The sequence below is a fragment of the Myxocyprinus asiaticus genome, chromosome 1, assembly GCF_019703515.2.
Source record: "Myxocyprinus asiaticus isolate MX2 ecotype Aquarium Trade chromosome 1, UBuf_Myxa_2, whole genome shotgun sequence".
Classification (NCBI taxonomy): Eukaryota; Metazoa; Chordata; class Actinopteri; order Cypriniformes; family Catostomidae; genus Myxocyprinus; species Myxocyprinus asiaticus.
In genome coordinates this window covers 18,413,467-18,431,410 of record NC_059344.1, presented here as the reverse complement: position 1 = coordinate 18,431,410, position 17,944 = coordinate 18,413,467, and the positions used below count along the sequence as shown (strand labels likewise).

General features: G+C 39.4%; 1 protein-coding gene across 4 annotated transcripts in view; it reads right to left on the bottom strand.

Moving 5' to 3' along the window:
- The window catches only part of gigyf1a (GRB10 interacting GYF protein 1a), a 56,013-nt gene extending 42,418 nt beyond the window's left edge, over positions 1-13,595 (bottom strand). For 2 of the 4 annotated variants that reach the window (XM_051707961.1, XM_051707988.1), the window contains exons 1-4: positions 13,369-13,594; positions 5,393-5,932; positions 5,183-5,246; positions 2,029-2,158 (exon numbers count right to left, since the gene is read on the bottom strand). In XM_051707961.1, the coding sequence (XP_051563921.1) occupies positions 2,029-2,158; positions 5,183-5,217 (165 nt within the window). In that variant the 5' untranslated portion in view covers positions 5,218-5,246; positions 5,393-5,932; positions 13,369-13,594. Of the gene's footprint in view, positions 1-2,028; positions 2,159-5,182; positions 5,263-5,392; positions 5,933-13,368 lie in introns of all 4 variants that reach the window. The other 2 variants (XM_051707981.1, XM_051707971.1) reach the window with 2 other exon arrangements.
- Between the last annotated feature and the right edge of the window lie 4,349 nt (positions 13,596-17,944).

The following is a 17,944-nucleotide window of genomic DNA, read 5'->3' as shown; positions in this document are numbered from 1 at the left end:
AGACTTCATTTCTCTGTCCAAGGCTGTGTCTCGTTTGGAAGGATGCGTCCTCCGGAGGTTGCATTTGTCGACCACATACGTCTCATTTCAGAAAAGCAAGTAGGACACTTCAAATGCAGCCTTCGAATGTGACCTTCTTTCACAGGAATTCGGAGGATGCATGAGGTGTATCCTTCATGGGCACTCACAACCCACAATTCTTTGCTTCAACGGAAATGTCTAAAAAAAAAAATGACGCTAATTTGCCCGTAAATATGATGTTCAAACGCAAGTAATGTTAATTTCCAAGTTGAAGTACCTCAGTAGATGGGTGCAGAGTATATAATATGTATAATTATATTAATATGTTTAATATTAGACTAAAAGCACACCTGTAAAATCTATTTTCTTTTCTCTTTACATCATTATAACTCTCCTAAATTTTACCTCATACATTCCCTTCCAAAAGGGAATTTGTTCCCTTCTCACTCAAAGCGCGCTTGATAAAGAGTGGCGTGCTGTCATAGCAGCCATTTCCTGTTTGTCCTACGAAGGTAGTCTTGTTTAAACAAGACTTGTTTAAAGGAGGACGCTCGGTACACCGCAGCCTTCAAAGGACGTGTCCTACCTAGCATGCAGCCTTCCAAATGAGACATAGCCCAAGTATCCATGACATCATGCGCAATCAAATCGCTGAAGGACGTCAGCTGAGGTTATTTGCTTCAGGCTGTATATTCAATTAATACCATGCTTTCTGCCTCATTCTATGAATGGAATCCACATGAGATCAGTAAAAGATGTTATAACCTCTCAATGATAATTGAAAGATATTTGCAGTAGATTCATATCACTAATGCTAATGCTAGCATGCTAACATTGGTCATAGTATGCACCTGTTGCCCTCTTTTATTGCATTTTATGATGGAATGTGTGAAAATAGTCCACTTAACGTTTTCTATACTTGTTTTATCAAAGACTTATGAAACATATCGCTATTGAAAAAAAATTGTGTTGGTGATATGGGTGTTACAATGGCAGACAGATAGGAGGATTAGTCAATGGACAAAAGGATAGAAATGTATTTACCTAATTTGTCATAACTGTTTCATTATGTTCCTTCCAAGATGTTGATGCATTGAGCAGAATATAATTTTTTTTATGCGAGTGAGATGAGTAAAGAACTCTGTTGCATAAATATATGTCCTATTTATATTTTCAGATGTATTTTGCTACATATATATTCCATATATACTCCCGAACCCAACTTCTCTTTTTAAAATGCCTGGATTAATGCCTGGCTAAAATAACACAAGGTACAGTGCTATAAATACATGTGGAATAATGTATACTAAGAATAACAGGTATATTATAAAATATGATTAATAATATTAAAAATAATATAAAACACTGGCTCACGATCTTTTCTTAATTTACCGTAAATTATTGCAGTACTTAGTTATATTATTCTTACAATAAAAATAACAGTGTGGTTCTGCAATTCGTTTGTCTACAGTAAAATATTGCATGTAAAGTGTCTTTTCATGCGATATTTTACTACGAGCTTAGTGCAAACGAACTGCTGAACCTCACTGCTATTTTTAATGCCATGAGAATAAAACAGGCACAGTGATATAGATATAAAACAATGTACATTAAGACAAAAAAAAACATAAGCAGACTTTCAAAAACAGACCGGGTTTTGCAATAAAATGGGTTCATGAACTGTAACTATTTATTTTTAAGTATGTAATTTTCAGGGGCGTCTATTAGCTGCACGTCCACTGCCGATGTTTGCCAGTGGATTAGCACCAACCTACTTATTCACACAGTCCCAGTTGGTATTGGACAATTTTTGTGCTTCAATAAATAACATTATCATTTAAAAACTGTATTTTGTGTTTACTCAGCTTGCTTTTATGTTGTTTACATTTTTTAAATCAGGGTGGGGGCAAATACTTTTTCACAGCACTGTAGGCTTAAATATAGGCCACAAAAGAACCCACAAGATTGAAAAATCTGTGTCAAGATTTGTTGTAAGTGCTTTCCCACCTTGTTGTCTTTGACATAAAGTGCTAGCATCTCCTCTCGGCCATAACGGTACTCGGCCAGCTTGTACTTTGGCATAGCAGGAGAGGCAGGAGGGGAAGACACACTGCCTCCACTGGAAAGTGCACGGAGCCTGACAGAGAGAGAGAGAGAGAGAGAGAGAGAGAGAGAGAGAGAGAGAGAGAGAGAGAGAATCAAAACCGATCCAGCAGCAACATTCTGGAAGCTTCATTAATGAACGTCCCACACTTGGCTAACATCCAAGGACAGCCCTGTCAATGGCAACTATATATTCTGCTTTATTTTAGGATCTGTCAGAGCCCCGGGTGGCTGTTTAAACTTTACACAAACACTACCCTGCTGAGATAATCTGATGAAGAAGGCTTTGAGGAAACACACCACCCCTGAAATGTACATGTCAAACTCAGAAACCCATTTTTGTTGGCCAAAGACCAACTATGCACAGAGGAACCTTAGTTCAAACAACCACGCCTAATGGTTTACTTTCTGCATAATCATTTAGTGAGTGCCAAGAAGATATATGGACATGGAAGGGGGTTGGGAAGTAGGGAATGATGAGTCAGAAACTTTGGAGAAAATAAAGAGGTGATTCAAATAAAGAAACTGTCTTGTGTTATAAGAAGCAAATAGAAAAGGAAAAAAAAAAAGAGAGAGAGAGTCAGGACCAGCGTTGGGTAACGTTACTTTTAAAAGTAACTCATTAGAATATTGCGTTACTCCTTAAAAAGTAACTAATTTAATTCAAAATGTACTTTTTATGGAAAGCAAAGTGCTACGTTACTTTTGCGTTACTTTTTCTCACCGCCACTCTTTCTTCTGCTGTGCATTCAATACAAATACAAGAGATATGTAGAGACACTACAGGTCATGCTAACTACTGTACAATACTCATGTCAAAACAACACACTAAACAAACAGATATTTAGAAAGTCCACAATCAGTAGGTCTTCACGTCATATTTATAATAAAGACTCAATATCATGAATATGCATGATTTGTTTTTTCATCGACATGGCAGCCAACATGAATGATGAAGAATAACCACTGCCTTACCTACAGCAGCAAAGTCCAACACTTGAACCTGCATCATATATTTCATCATGTGCTGTGCACATCGACAATGCCAATGAGTCAACTTTAGAGGTTTTTCAGAAGTCAGGATAAAATTCAGTGGGGAATGCCAACCTAACATTTTCAAGGAATAATCTGATGAATAAATGAATATTTTTCACTTAAGTCATCTCAGTGCACACTTGTTTTGAGCTGATCCACGGTGTGTACAGACACCACTGGTTGATCGCATACAACTGAAAACGTGCAGGTTGATACAACTTGAATGGAATCGTTTTTAATACTTCCAAAATTTCTTCACAACTTTATGTTTCACGAATCAAATTACTTGTTTATTACAGAACAAAAATGTTGAATATTTTAAGAAATTAAGACATTTTGTCTGCATACACAAATCATGTAGTACGTTGCTCGCAGCTGCTGATCCAGAGTCAGCTTTTCTCATCCCATTCTCCCAGTTAAGGGGAGTTGTATCACATAGCAGTTCGGCTGCATACGTCAGTGAATTGAGCGAGTATTTCATCGTGTCGTGGAAGACTAGTTTTATAATCTCGTTGCCTAAACATGTTTACTGATATTTTAATGCAGCGTGTATTTACACATGAATCAATCGCGTTTTATTTTGAATATTAAATGCTTCAACACAGAGCAGTTCGGATGCAAACTGATCCTAGAGAAATAAATACGGGCAGCTTTAAAACATAGCAATTCGGATGCACAAACATTCAGCGTTCATTCCACATTGTATGTATCTGTATAATTATGCCTGTGCTATATTATACCGCGAAAATGTGTGTTTACACACTTTTAAATGCAGCTTACATGAATCAATCACGAGAATCAAAGTATCACTTACTCGAATGTTACATTTTTGACAAAATGTTGCCTTATGAGAACACGTTTCTTAACTCTTGCTGTGATTGTCATGACAATGGCAAAGTTTATGACAGCTGCACAAAAAAATCCACTGCTGCAAATGATGAGTACAACTGGATTCCACTGAAGCGTTCAGATTTACATTCCTTTACCGGCAATATTTTGCCATTTTTAAAATATAAATCTCTGACTTGTTGTGCTCTGCCCATCGCTGATAAGCATGGCTCATACTCTCTAGAACTACAATACCCATCATGCGCACACTACAGTGCCCATCATGCACACACATACTACAACTTCACTGAACATCTCTAGGAAGCCTCCCACTCTCTAGAACTACAGAGCCCATCATGCCCCTCCTTGAAGTTTGCACACTTTTACTCAGGGAAAGGAGAGGTGTACAAAAGCAACGTTTTACTTATTTAAAAATATAACTCAGATATTATGGTCTAAAATAAAAAAATATTACTTTACTCGTTACTCGAAAAAGAAATCTGATTACGTAACGCACGTTACTTTATCGCGTTACCCCCAAAACTGGTCAGGATGATAAACCAAGGGAAAGGTCAGTTGTGAAATACGAAAACACCAGAAAATTTTGACTTAGTGGAGAGAAAAAGCTTAGGGAAATGCTAATAAAAATAAATAAATAAAATAAAACGCCCTGGTATTAAGATTCATTTTGGGAGAAGTAATCTCACATGGACAGACAAGACACATAACCACTTACACCTAGTTGTAATACGCATCTCTTTTGAGCACTTGTGTTTGGATTTCAAGGGGAGAGTCTCACTACGTCAGTATGTTACTGCAAGATTATAAAGCACAAAAAAGTTTAAAAAAAAAAAAAAAAGAAAAAAAGTTAAATGATATGAAATGTATATCGTGATAAATATCGATATCAGAAAAAAAATACAGTGATAATTTTGGCCATTTCACCCAGCCCTACTGGGCGGCACTTTCGAATGGATGATCATTTACACTACGAGCCCAATCTGGTAGCACGCATTTTCAACTACATTCAACCACCTCCGAACGTAGTTGAACGAAGTAGACATATCTCAAAAACGTTGTACTTTCTAACCGTGAAACCGTTTCTAACGGATCACCCAAACAGCATCTTAATAACAGATGCAAACTGAGCCAGAGAGAGAAGAGGAAGGGAGAATATATGAGACAGAGATGTTACCATTCTGGGCCGAAGTTAAGTGTTTCAGCAGTCATATTCTTCTTTCCTTCTCAGAGATGAAAGTCTGCAAACAAAAACACCTGAATATGACCATGCAACACAGTGAAACATGTTCTACACACACTCCCTTTCACACACAAATGCTTGTATTACACTGCAGTTTGCATGAACACTGCAAACAATAAAAACTAATTTTTATGTAACTCTTACCCTGTCCAGGGGAGCGGCGCAGGCAAGAGCAGGCTGGACCAGGTTGGGATGAGAGGGCCGACAGGTGTGTATGTTAGTTTGTATGTGTGCGTGTGTTTTTTAAGAGTTTCCAAATTAAGATATGAGGGATATAGCTGCCTTAAATCAGGGCGTGTGTACAGGAGAGCAAAAAAAGCAAAAAAGAGATCTCCTGTTCACAGCCGATGGAAACAAACAAATGCAAACAAACAGAAACCAAAAACATAAATGAAAACCCCTAAAATGAGTAATACTTGTGTGACTGCGATAACTGCACAGTCTGATACTTACTAAAGTCGACTGACTGTAGGGAATGAAACAAACCGACAAAAACGAGACTAAACTAATTTGTTGATAATACAGCTGCCAGTAGCAGTTATGAGCCTCCAAAACTCTTGCTCTCCTTCTCTGTGTGTTTGTGTGTGTCTTTCTATCTCTTTCCGTTGTATTGGCAAAGCTGTGTGGACCAGGCCCCAGCTGGTGACCTCTCCTCACTCCAGACAATCCCTCTCTCTTCTTTACCTGCAGGAGAAAACAAGAAATCCTCACACAATATCCTCATCATTATTTTTTCCTCTTTAAAAAGTGTTACTCCTAAAGAAATGAACAGTAATTTTGATCATGGAAACTAACATGAGATGAGGACTCATGTCAGTAATCTTATAAATGCTGTTTTATTTTACATGGAGAGGGTCTGCATTATGGGAGCAGCCATGTTAGATCAAATGATCAGTCGTATACTTCTTGCTTAATCTTAGTAACCACTCTGTTATTGGAAACATTGGCTGTTTCTCAATGTGCATTCTTTTGTGTTCTTAAGTTCTCGTGGACTCATTCAACGTCATCATCCACTGCAGAAGTTCAATTCCAATACTCAAGAACGCAAGTACCGAGAATGAATAAAATTACCTGGATGGGTGATTCTTGTTCAGGCCGAATATCGAGGATGCATAGGATGGGGACTTTTGGGCAAGAACCCGGTACTACGGTGGCAGACGAAGGACATTAACCATTGTGTTTTCCCTCAAGAGTTTCCTGCTGTACGCTTGCGAAAGTCTGACGGCTAATGAGAGTCGTTATATTCTGTCAAAATGTGTTGTTCTGTTGGGCATGATTTTAATAAATTTATCTATCACTGGTGTGATAATGCCAGTAGTTCTCTCACTGGCTACAAATGTACTCAATTAATTGTGCAACAGGAAGATCGCAGCACATCTCAAAGCTCACAATAGATATGTTCTACATCCTCATGTCCTTCCGAGTTCATTCTTCCAAGGTAGCTTGGTAAGATGGGTCTTCATAAGAATGCAAGTCCATTCTCTGCATTCTTTTTTTTTTTTTTCTCCCAATTTGGAATGCCCAATTCCCAATGTGCTTTTTTTTTTTTTTTTAAGTCCTCGTGGTCGCGAAGTGATTCGCCTCAGTCTGGGTGGCGGAGGACGAATCCCAGTTGCCTCTGCATCTGAGATCGTCAACCCGCATCTTATCACGTGGCTTGTTGAGCGCGTTGCCATGGAGACACAGTGTGTGTGGAGGCTTCACACCATCCACCGCGGCAACCACGCTCAACTCACCATGCGCCCCACCGAGAATGAACCACATTATAGCGATCACGAGGAGGTTACCCCATGTGACTCTACCCTCCCTAGCAACCGGGCCAATTTGGTTGCTTAGGAGACCTGGCTGGAGTCACTCAGCATGCCCTGGGATTCGAACTAGAGAACTCCAGGAGTGGTAGCCAGCGTCTTTTACCACTGAGCTACCCAGGCCCACGATTCTCTGCATTCTTAAGGGGTGGTCACGCTAGGCTTGGAGCATGCTATTTTTTTTTTTTTCGGACAACGCAACGGATCCCGATATGATGTCACGCGGGAGGGCTTCTGGTGTAAGTAAATCATATTTCGCAAATAACCAATAATATTCTATTAAACATTTTAAAATATATTGTCTATTTACTTTCCTGCAACAATAAAACACACAGCTTTAAAATATGTATTCTTTGTATTGAGCCAAGAGGTCAGTGTGTGACGTTTTGATCTTCTATTGGTCACATGTGCTCTCGTCATACAGATTTGCGGTTCAGAGTTCACCAAACCTGAACTTTGGGATGCAGTATCATTCGCAATTTCTTCACATGAGCTTACGTTTCCGGTCTCCTGCCTTCGGATGCGTTTGAATGGTGCGCTAAGTGTAGTGTGACCGCCATTTCAGCATTGAGAAACACCTTCACTCATGGATTAATCACGGCTGACTGTGTATAGGGAATTTCAACATTGGCATCAGAAAACTATTGCGTTTGTATGATGCTGCATTCACGTTGTTAGGTCTAAGTGTAAGTCCAAGATGAGTGTACCTTTAAAAACAAAGAAATATGTCAGCCTGGTGGACAGTGCACATGCTAAGACACGATTCACGGTGGCGCATATATGCAAATGACATCTCCACAACATATAAAATCATTGCGTTGTGTTGACATATTGTTCTAAGGCGGTCACGATTATAAAATTTGGCTAACGACTGTCAAACAAATATTCACGAATTCAAACTTTCAGACATGCTGTTATTCAGATGAATATGCAGGTTTGTTTTTACAAATGTGTAAGAATTACACGTGTATGAATATTAAGTTGGCCATTTTCTAGAGTCATTACAGTAGTAATTCTGAATCGCTGAACTGTGAGCACGGAGAGGATAAAGAGACTGCAAACGTGTATAAAACCAATTAAACAACAAATAAACATGCGTATACAAATCTGAGTATATGTTATGTAACTTGAGTCATGACAATCTGTTTGAGCGATCATGAGCACTTTCAGCTTCACTCCCTTCAACGTGCTCACTCGTGGTGTCAATCAAACATGCGCGCTCTCCAGGTACTCTCAACATCTCATCAGTCTCTCATCTCAGCGCTATTCTGTGAGGATCCCAATTTAAATCTGATTAATGTTGGTCACATTACCACTAATCACAGCAATTACATTTTAACCATAACGGCACCGCGTCTTCACGTATTTGCACTTCACTAAGACTATGTAACAAAATTTTTGTTCCTGGGTAGTAAGTGTTATTTCCTAATTGCTTATGCCTCAAAAGTATAGAAAATGGCTATTATTCCCCACAAAATTTGCTTTTGTGACCAAGACAGTGATATTTTGAAATGTACCTATTTCCAATGAGAAAACGGGCGAATTTGTCTTTTCGTTCACATAAAGTCAGAAAAAAACAACATATGAATCCAAAATCCTTCTTTATCTGTGGTCTGACGAAGACACCGGCTTTGACCTTTGCCTCAGACAGCTTAGGGAAGAAGTCTTGAAGGTACTTGAAGGCTGCCGACTCCTTATCTAGAGCTCTGACAAATTGTTTCATAAGGCCCAATTTGATGTGCAGTGGTGGCATCAGCACCATCCGGGGGTCCACCAGTGGCTCCCACTTGAAGTTGTTCCTCCCCACTGAGAACTCGGTCCGCTGTGGCCAGTCCCGCCTGTGGTAGTGCGCCTTGGTGTCCCTGCTGTCCCAAAGGCAAAGATAGCAGGGAAACTTGGTAAAACCGCCTTGGAGACCCATCAGCCATACTTATACTTCAAGGCATCCAGCAAGGTCTTGATGCTGTTGTAATCCTCTTTGAGATACACCGAGTGAGCCAGGGGAAGAGACGGGTACTTGTTACCATTATGGACCAGCACGCCTTTGAATATTACTTTAGTATAAATACATGTTAATTTGGATTCATATGTTGTTTTTTCTGACTTTGTGAACGAAAAGACACAATTCGCCCGTTTTCTCATTAGAAATAGGTACATTTCAAAATATCACTGTCCTGGTAACAAAAGCAAAGTTTGTGGGGAATAATAGCCATTTTCTATACTTTTGAGGCATAAGCAATTAGGAAATAACACTTATTACCCAGGAATAAAAAATAAAAAAAAAGAACAAAAAAAAGTGTTACATAGTGTAATTAGTGATTTGTGTTACGGTAAAATGCCAAAGACAGTAAACAAATCATAGATATTAACGATTTCTCACTAGAGCAGTTTTAGAGCTTGTAATGGATATATTTTTCTTATTTTTGAGCGTATCTCTGCTGTGTGTGATGCTCTCATGGTTTTTGGTTACCAGTATGTCACAATGACCTTTTGATATTGACAACAGAACTATTCATAACTGTTTCAAAACAAATAAATGTTAGCAATTCACAATTAATGTAATTTTGTTGACATTAATACATTAGGTATCATGAACAAACAATGAACAATATCTTTTTTACAGCATTTATTCATTGTAATGTTAGTTAATAAAATTACAATTGTTCATTGTTAGTTCATAGAGCATTAACTAATGTTAACTAATACAACTTCTGATTTTAAAAATGTAATATTATATGCTGTAACAAAGATTAAGTTTATTAGTTCATGTTAACTACAGTAATGTTGTTAAATGATGTTAACAAATATAAAGTGTTACCGTAATTTTACTATGTGGGGGATAAAGATATAACTGCACAATATAACTTGCAAAAGTGTGGCAAAGGGCCCTTTTTAAAAATTGGTATCAGCGGATCCTAGTGTTAAAAATCAGAGATCGGTATCGGCCTCAAATTTCCTGAATGGTGCACCACTAGTTTTAGGGCTATGATGATTAATTGTCTCTTTTAGGGCTTTCACGATTAATTGTCATATAAATATTGTCATATTTCATATTTAACTTCAAAGATATAATTCAAATAATAAAATAGGGATATATGACTTCCTTTTAAGACTTTAAAAACATATGAATGACATGAAAATAATGTTTTAAATATCAAAATATTTCTAAATACTTAAAATATGCCTCTCTTTTTGGTCAACTTTAGTTTTGGTCAGTTTTGTGTTGTTTTGGAACTCCTGTATTTTATATTATATAATTTGTTTTATATACTATATTTTGCAATAGTAAAATACTTCTGTCTTAATTTCTTCACTTTCTCACGTTATTTAAATGCTCTTTGATTAAACCCACGAGCCCTTATTTCTCATGAAGCAAAACCTTTGAGATTTTGTTTCATTATTTTATCACTCCACAGAACTAGAGTAAGTGTGCATCTCCTCCGCTTCACTGCGTGTCATTAACATTGCATATATTAACTCACAATGACCAGAAATGTTTGCCAGTACACGATCATTTAAAGTGAAGCTTGAGCGCTTTGCCTTTATTATGAAATTTTATACTTGGTCGTTTATATTTTCACGGGAGTATGGCGCGAGCCTTTGCTGACAGCGCGTGCATCAGAGCACTTGAGAACGGTTCACGTGCTGTTCCGGACAGAAGCTGCTGGTTGACATCCGCAGTGCGGCTCAGTGATGCTGTTGAGTTCAACAGAATCTCGTTGCCGAGATTTAGCCTATATATTATATTATCGCTTAAATTCCCTTTTTTGGGCATTAAAATGTGATTGGAATTTAAAGTGCACAATAATCGTGGTTCTCTCAAATAACTGCAATCAGATGGTTATTTAATAATCACGACATGCCTAAGTTGTTGTGTTCCTGGTTGTGGAAAAGCTGCATCTCTGCAAAGCCGTGTGAATGATCTCAATGTTAGGTATGACTGGCTAATTCAAATTAAATCTCTAACTGTGTCAATATGGGTTTATAAATTTGGATTCTTTGGATTTATGGATGAATTGTTTTGGGAACCAAGGATTCAGGCTTTGCAAAGAAACTTGTACCGAAAGATGCAGTGGCACCAATATTGGACACGACATTAACCCCGGTGAATAACAAGTGTATTTCTAATGTTTCATCTGCCTGTGTTTGTTTGATATGTAAGGAACTGTATGGTCAACTGTTTTTAAATTGCAAAAAAAAAAAAAATGTTTAAAAGATCTTTTAAATCATGACTCCAAAGTGGAGCAATTTGTGTTTATTACATGGTTACTTACCAAAGAAATTCATAATTCCTCACGTAATATTGCCATAAGAAAGCGGAGCACAACGAAAAACAATGGTGAAGCATATGGTAGTAAGGCTGTCAGCTTTCTCATCTGTCTCATTATAGCCATGATGTCACGCATTTTGGCCAAAATGAACACATTGGGATGCACGTTTTACTGTATTTAAGTGGCGATTTAATCGAGGGAGAATCCTCCTCCACTGGTCGACCGGCGAATCAATCGAAGGTGATTCCCCTGCTGGCGAACATCATTTATTTCCTGACACGGGATGCGTTTTGAAGCAGGGAGAAAAAAAATAGGAAAATCCCTGGTTCGGCCGTCCCTTATAACACTCTCCCTATGACCGGAGACACATTTATTAACCCTCCTCCATTTGCAGCTTGTGTTTGACTAGACTATTTCAGCATTATTTTATCACCAAAACTTGTATGCCTGATAAGTATTGGGGAGAAACAGTGTGATGACTTTGTTCAGTTTACTATTGTTATATCAGTCGAACAACTGTTGTAGTTTCATTGTGTGCTTTACATAAAATTGGGACATATGTTCTTTGTTCATATCAATGATTACCTGGACTGAGTGCTTTTAGGGGATTTTGGTAATCGCTTGCAAGTTTTCATTCTTGGAAAATACAGTTCCACACTTGTAATGGCGTTTACTTATCAGTGACATCAGCCAATCATAACAGTGGGTGTGTCTTAAATGTGAAGTACACACAAAACTGAGTGTTTCAGACAGAGGGCCAAAGACAGGGTAGAAAAAGCTCATTTAATATACTACATTATGACTGGGGTTTTTTGTGTGCAAAATCATTAACATTATAAGTGAACCCCAAGGAAGAAAAAAATGCATGCCATGACCCCTTTAAATAACACGGTCACATTCAAATTATAACAGACTGTGCATTTAGAAACACTTGGTACCTCAAAGTATAACTGTCCCCACAAAAAGCCACAAGGGCTTGCTAGAACACTGTAATTTTGTAAGGGTGGGTATGGCATGCATTTCAGCCAGCTTATATGTTAAAATATTTCTAGAACTACTGACACAACTAAAAAGGGTTATTTCAATCAGAATAACACGAAGATGGAAATAGAAAACCCCAGGGATTTAATCACAGCACCTACAGATGTCATAGCAACAGAAATATCCAAGCAACCGAATAAACCTCTGAGAATAAATACTGTTCCCTGGAGGAGTCTGGTTCTTATAAATAAAGTACTTCATGAGAATGCATGTCTGCGAGAGTGGCGTGCACCATCTTAAGAATAACTGGAGGATTTTTGGGATATCATTTAAAGTCACAATAAGCAAATATGGGACTTGCATTTGTGCCTGTGCAATAATATCCCATGCATGTCTGAGAGAGGGGCGTGCACCAGCTCAAGAACAACTTAAGGCCCATCTCACTCAGTACAATAATTAGGGATTTAAACGCACATTTTGAGCTCACAATTAAACAAGGAACTGTTGCAACAGAGCATTTGCAATCATACTCATGCAACAGTGCAAAATGTGAACAGACGAGACATAGGGAGAGCAAACGACTGGGTCGAACTGCTAAAAGGGTCCTTCTGCGATTTAAACTAACCAACAGAAACTACTACATATTTCTTTATACAAGGGCAAGACATCGTGCTGAATATTTTTGGGGTGACCAGCAAACTACCAAAAAAGCAGGTTGGTCTCGTGTTGTCTTGACTGCAGGGGTCTAAAGGAGTTTAGAGGGGCGTCGCGTGCATTGCCTGCACACTCCCCCACCAAACTCCACTCCGCTGCTTCCCGTGGCCTTCAACCTACGGCCAGAGTTGCCTTGTCAAACACAAAAAACCCATCTCAACCCAAAACAGCACGACTTATTCTTACCCACCTATGCACTGATCACTTAAAGCCCATTACGCACTCGTGTGCATTTTCTGATAACATATACACTGCCCTGTCCTTTCCAAGTTTGCATGAAACTTAATGCAACACGCATCTGCCATTAACGCTACAAACACTCAAGGGGAGAGAGACAGTTGCTCACCGTATCTGGAGCTGTCGATAGCAATTTCTACTGTCCAGTCGCGCCGTCAAACTCTACGACATTGACTTTGAATGCATGTGCAGTTGTTTGTGTTCTGTGCTCCTCTTCGAGAATCGTATTCCGTTTTCACTGTTTTAACTCTCTCTCTCCAATCTCGATGCGTATTGATAGTACGCTCTTGTTGTTTGTGTTTTAGGGAAGATGGCCGTCCTACTCCGTTTACCACGTGACCACAGTCAGCGTGAACACAGCGACCCCTAACGGAAGTCTTGAAATAACTACCGGAAATGTATTTGTCAAAATAAAGCTACAATTATTAAATTATTATACATCGCGTGCTACAAACCAACAATAAATTAATAAATAAAATACATTAGTGGCATGGTTGCTTTACACACACTATTTCCAAATTATTAATACAATCACAATAAAGGTTACGGTAATAACAATAAAATTACAATAACAATTGAATAGTATAACATTTTAAAGACATAATAAACATAACGAAGTTTATTGAACTTTAATAAATACATTAATTGTACAGGCACACACAGGCAACTAGTGAGGATGATGATGATTTCCACTAGTAGCATACTGGCTCATAAAGGAGTGAGGTAAAACTATTAAAGCACTATTATTATAAAATGGTTGTGTGTCAAAAACAAAAAGAGGGTTAATGTTTATCACTGTAAACACTCATATATTGGTCATAGTTAACCCCAAATTAATAGCCAACAAAGAATAAACAAAATAATATTTTACATAAAGAAAATGAAGCCTATATTTACGACCACCAGATGTTCTTGCATTGTGACATTATTTTCAGGATACCTAAACACATTTTACTCCACAGTTCTCATTACTGCAATGCAGTCCCGGTTCTAAACGAAACTTAGAGCACCCTCAATTGCAGACCAGGGCAAAATACTGCCCGCGGGTCGATTTATCATGAACGTTTTTTATTAGATCTTTCATTTATCTGGCTTTTGAACCTATTGCGCATCCACAAGCTTTTAATATGCCCAGGGTTGCCAGATAATATATGCAACACCCCAATCAGAGATTTATACATGCACAAATTGGAAATATGTCGCCTTACGTCATATTTACTTTATGCAATCTGGCAACCATACATGCGAGTGCACGCGCTTTCTCTCAGCAAAAAACAAACAAACAACTTAGTGCTCAATAGTGCACAGAGGGGACACGTGAATAAAACCAAGTGAGAGAGGAATATATTTATTCTTTGTGTTATTTGTAAAATGCTGAAGTCCCTCACACCTGTATGTGAATGTTACTCTGGTAGTAATCATTTATCAGTGTCATGCAGCCTGTTTTATTCAGTTGTGTGCTGAATGGGGTGCCAAATATTGACAAGACCCACATCATGACCCCTGAGCATGTAAACAGGTTGATACTGTTATGAGAATAAAACAAGTAAACGGGTCCAACATTAAAATAAGCTTTTAGAATCTCTTTCCCGAATATTTTATTTTACTATTAAACCGGACTCCTGATATAGAGTGTTAAATTGAATACTAATTACCATTGCATTGAAATAAGTAATAAATTGGTAAAATAATCAATTAATAATTTTATTCAGCCTTTATTCCGTTTTACTAACACATGATGGAAAGTATAGCAGCAAAACTTCAAGCAATCGCAGAATGGTCCCATCAGTATACACTTCAGAAAATTGTGCATGTCTGGGCTTAAAAGATAAAACTATGTAGAACTTTTTATCTTCTCTCTTCCATGTACTACTTAAAGGCTGATGTGGCCCCAGTTCCAAAATAAATGCACACCCCTGCTCAATTGAATATGTAAGACTAATACTGTAAATTGGCTAGCAGATTTTCTTGAATCCCAGCAAACTTTCAGTGAATGCACAAAATACTGCATCAAAACTTATAAACGTGTATGATTTTGCAAATCAGTATGTCCTAATCTGCAGGCGCAGCATTTTACTGTCATTTTCAGCAACAGATCATGGGGGAAAACCCCGAAGCAATAAATGTTTTGTACATTAAAAAAACAAACTTTTCTTTACGTTAAGTAGCATTTAAACATGATTTAAACTATTAAAAAATGTGTAATTATGATACATCTCCACTTTATACAGAGGACCCCCACTATTTTCAGAAGCACCCTCAGTGATTTTGATCTGGAACCGGGCCTGCTGCAATGCATTCGGACGTTTTGTTTTTGCTACACCCATTGTTTCTATGCTGATTCTCATTATTGTAACACAATAATAATTTTGTTTTGCTGTATTACGGTTAAAAAAAAAACTGCCATAAAAAAAATGCTAATGTTCAAATATTTTTTATTAGAAACAGTAAAAATGAAAGACAGTACTAAGGGAGTAGCTACAACTATGATGATTAAATAATTTACAATTAAAATAATAAACATTTTTTTTCACATTGTGGTAATAGGAAATATCATAATTAAAAAAAAATTTTTCCACATGTTGCGGTAATGGGAATTGGGGCGTAAAATGTGTGTAACTGTCATGAAATAATGTCACAAAAATCACAATAGCCCTAAACGTGGCTTCACTTTATATATTCAAAATGTAATTTCGTATTTGTTTATTTGGATTTTGGAGTAAAACAGGACATTTTCTTGACAATTACTCTATTATTTGATGCAGGCCTATTATTTTGTCACTATGTATATGTAACGCAGTTCAGTGGAAAGGAGGAGGCGAGAACCGGCTTGACAATATAAATAATATTTTAATAATGAACTTAACCAAAAAGACAAACACATACAGATGTCGGACAGCTGTCCGTAACTCTCTTTCTCTGTCACACTGCCGTCTCTAGTTGGCCTTATCCCTCTCAGGCTTAATCAGCCTAATTACGGGCAGGGTGTGCGGAATCATGATCACCTGCCACAGTACACCTTTATTATTAAAAAAAATGTTTATCATTAACGCACAAACATCTGTTTCCTTTGGGTAGATATATGCACAGCTGGTCCTTCAAAAATGAAGCCAATATGACTGTAATGATTCGAATGGAATCACATGAGCAGGATCTAGGTGTGGCGTAAGAAGTTTAATAAAGAAACAAAGTGTGGTACAAATTAACATAGAAAACTCTGGAACACGGCAGAACTAAGAACTAGGGAATAAAACAAACAAAACATCCATGATGGGAACTCGGTACATATGAATGGGAGAGAAACACATAACAACTCACAAAGACTGGGTAGAAATCAGGGCATTATATACACAGGGGTAAATGAGGAAATGAAACACAGGTGAGAACAATAGGGAACAGCTGGCAGTGATGCGGGCAGGGAATTATGGGAAGTATAGTCCGGGGGAAACAGATGACAGGGGCAAAACATATGGCGAAACAACAGTGAATCATGACATAACCCCCCCCCCACACACACCCCAAAGGGTGGCTCCTGATGCCCAAGAAAGGCTGGTAAGGGAGGCAGGGCCAAGATGGAGCTGGAGACCAAAGAGGCCAGGTGGAATGCCGGGAGACCCAGAAGACCAGAGCAGATCAGGTGGACGGCCATGCGACCAAGGAGACCAGAGCAGATCAGGCGGACAGCAAGGAGACCCAGGAGACCAGAGCATATTAGGTGGACGGCCAGGAGACCCAGGAGACCAGAGCAGCTCAGGTGAACGGCTGAGAGACCAAGGAGACCAGAGCAGATGAGGCAGAAGGCCAGGGGACCCAGGAGACCAGAGCAAATCAGGCGGACAGCCAGGGGACCCAGGAGACCAGAGCAGATCAGGTGGATGGCCAGGAGACCACCTCAGGGTAGGGACTGGATCAGGAGGCCTGGTTGGCGGCCACAGGGCTGAGACAGGGTCAGGAGGCCTGGATGGCGACCACAGGGTCGAGATAGGGTCAGGAGACCTGGGAAGTGGCCACAGACTAAAGACTGGAGCTGTGGAAGACTCTGAGGGTGGAGCCATGGAAGGCGGAGTAATAGGAGACTCAAGGGGCGAAGCCGTGGCAGGCGGAGCCGTGGGAGGCTCGAAGGGTGAAGCCGTGGAAGGCGGAGCCATGGGAGGCTCGAGGGGCGAAGCCGTGGAAGGCAGAACCATGGCCAGCTCGAGGGGCGAAGCCGTGGAAGGCGGAGCCATGGCCGGCTCGAGCAAATAGTCCTGAATAACTGGGAAATGACCTCAGTGGCCACGAACACCGGCAGAGACTCGGGAACGACCTCTGTGGTCGTGGGCATGGGCAGAGACTCGGGAACGACCTCTGTGGTCGTGAACACTGGCAAAGACTTGGGAACGACCTCTGTGGTTGTGAACACTGGCAGAGACTCGGAAATGACCTCTGTGGTTGTAGACACGGGAAGAGACTTGGAAACGACCTCTGTGGTCGTGAACATGGGCAGAGACTTGGAAACGACCTCCGTGGTCGTGAACATGGGGAGAGACTTGGAAGTAGAAGCCTTTCTTCTTTTCCTCCTCCTCCGGATGGCCGAAGTTGGCAACGCCGGCTCTGGGAGGAAGAGGCTGGCAATGCAGTCTCTGGGACAGAGGAGGCTGGGAACGCTGACCCTGGGACGGACGAGGCTTCCAGCTTGTTGGCCC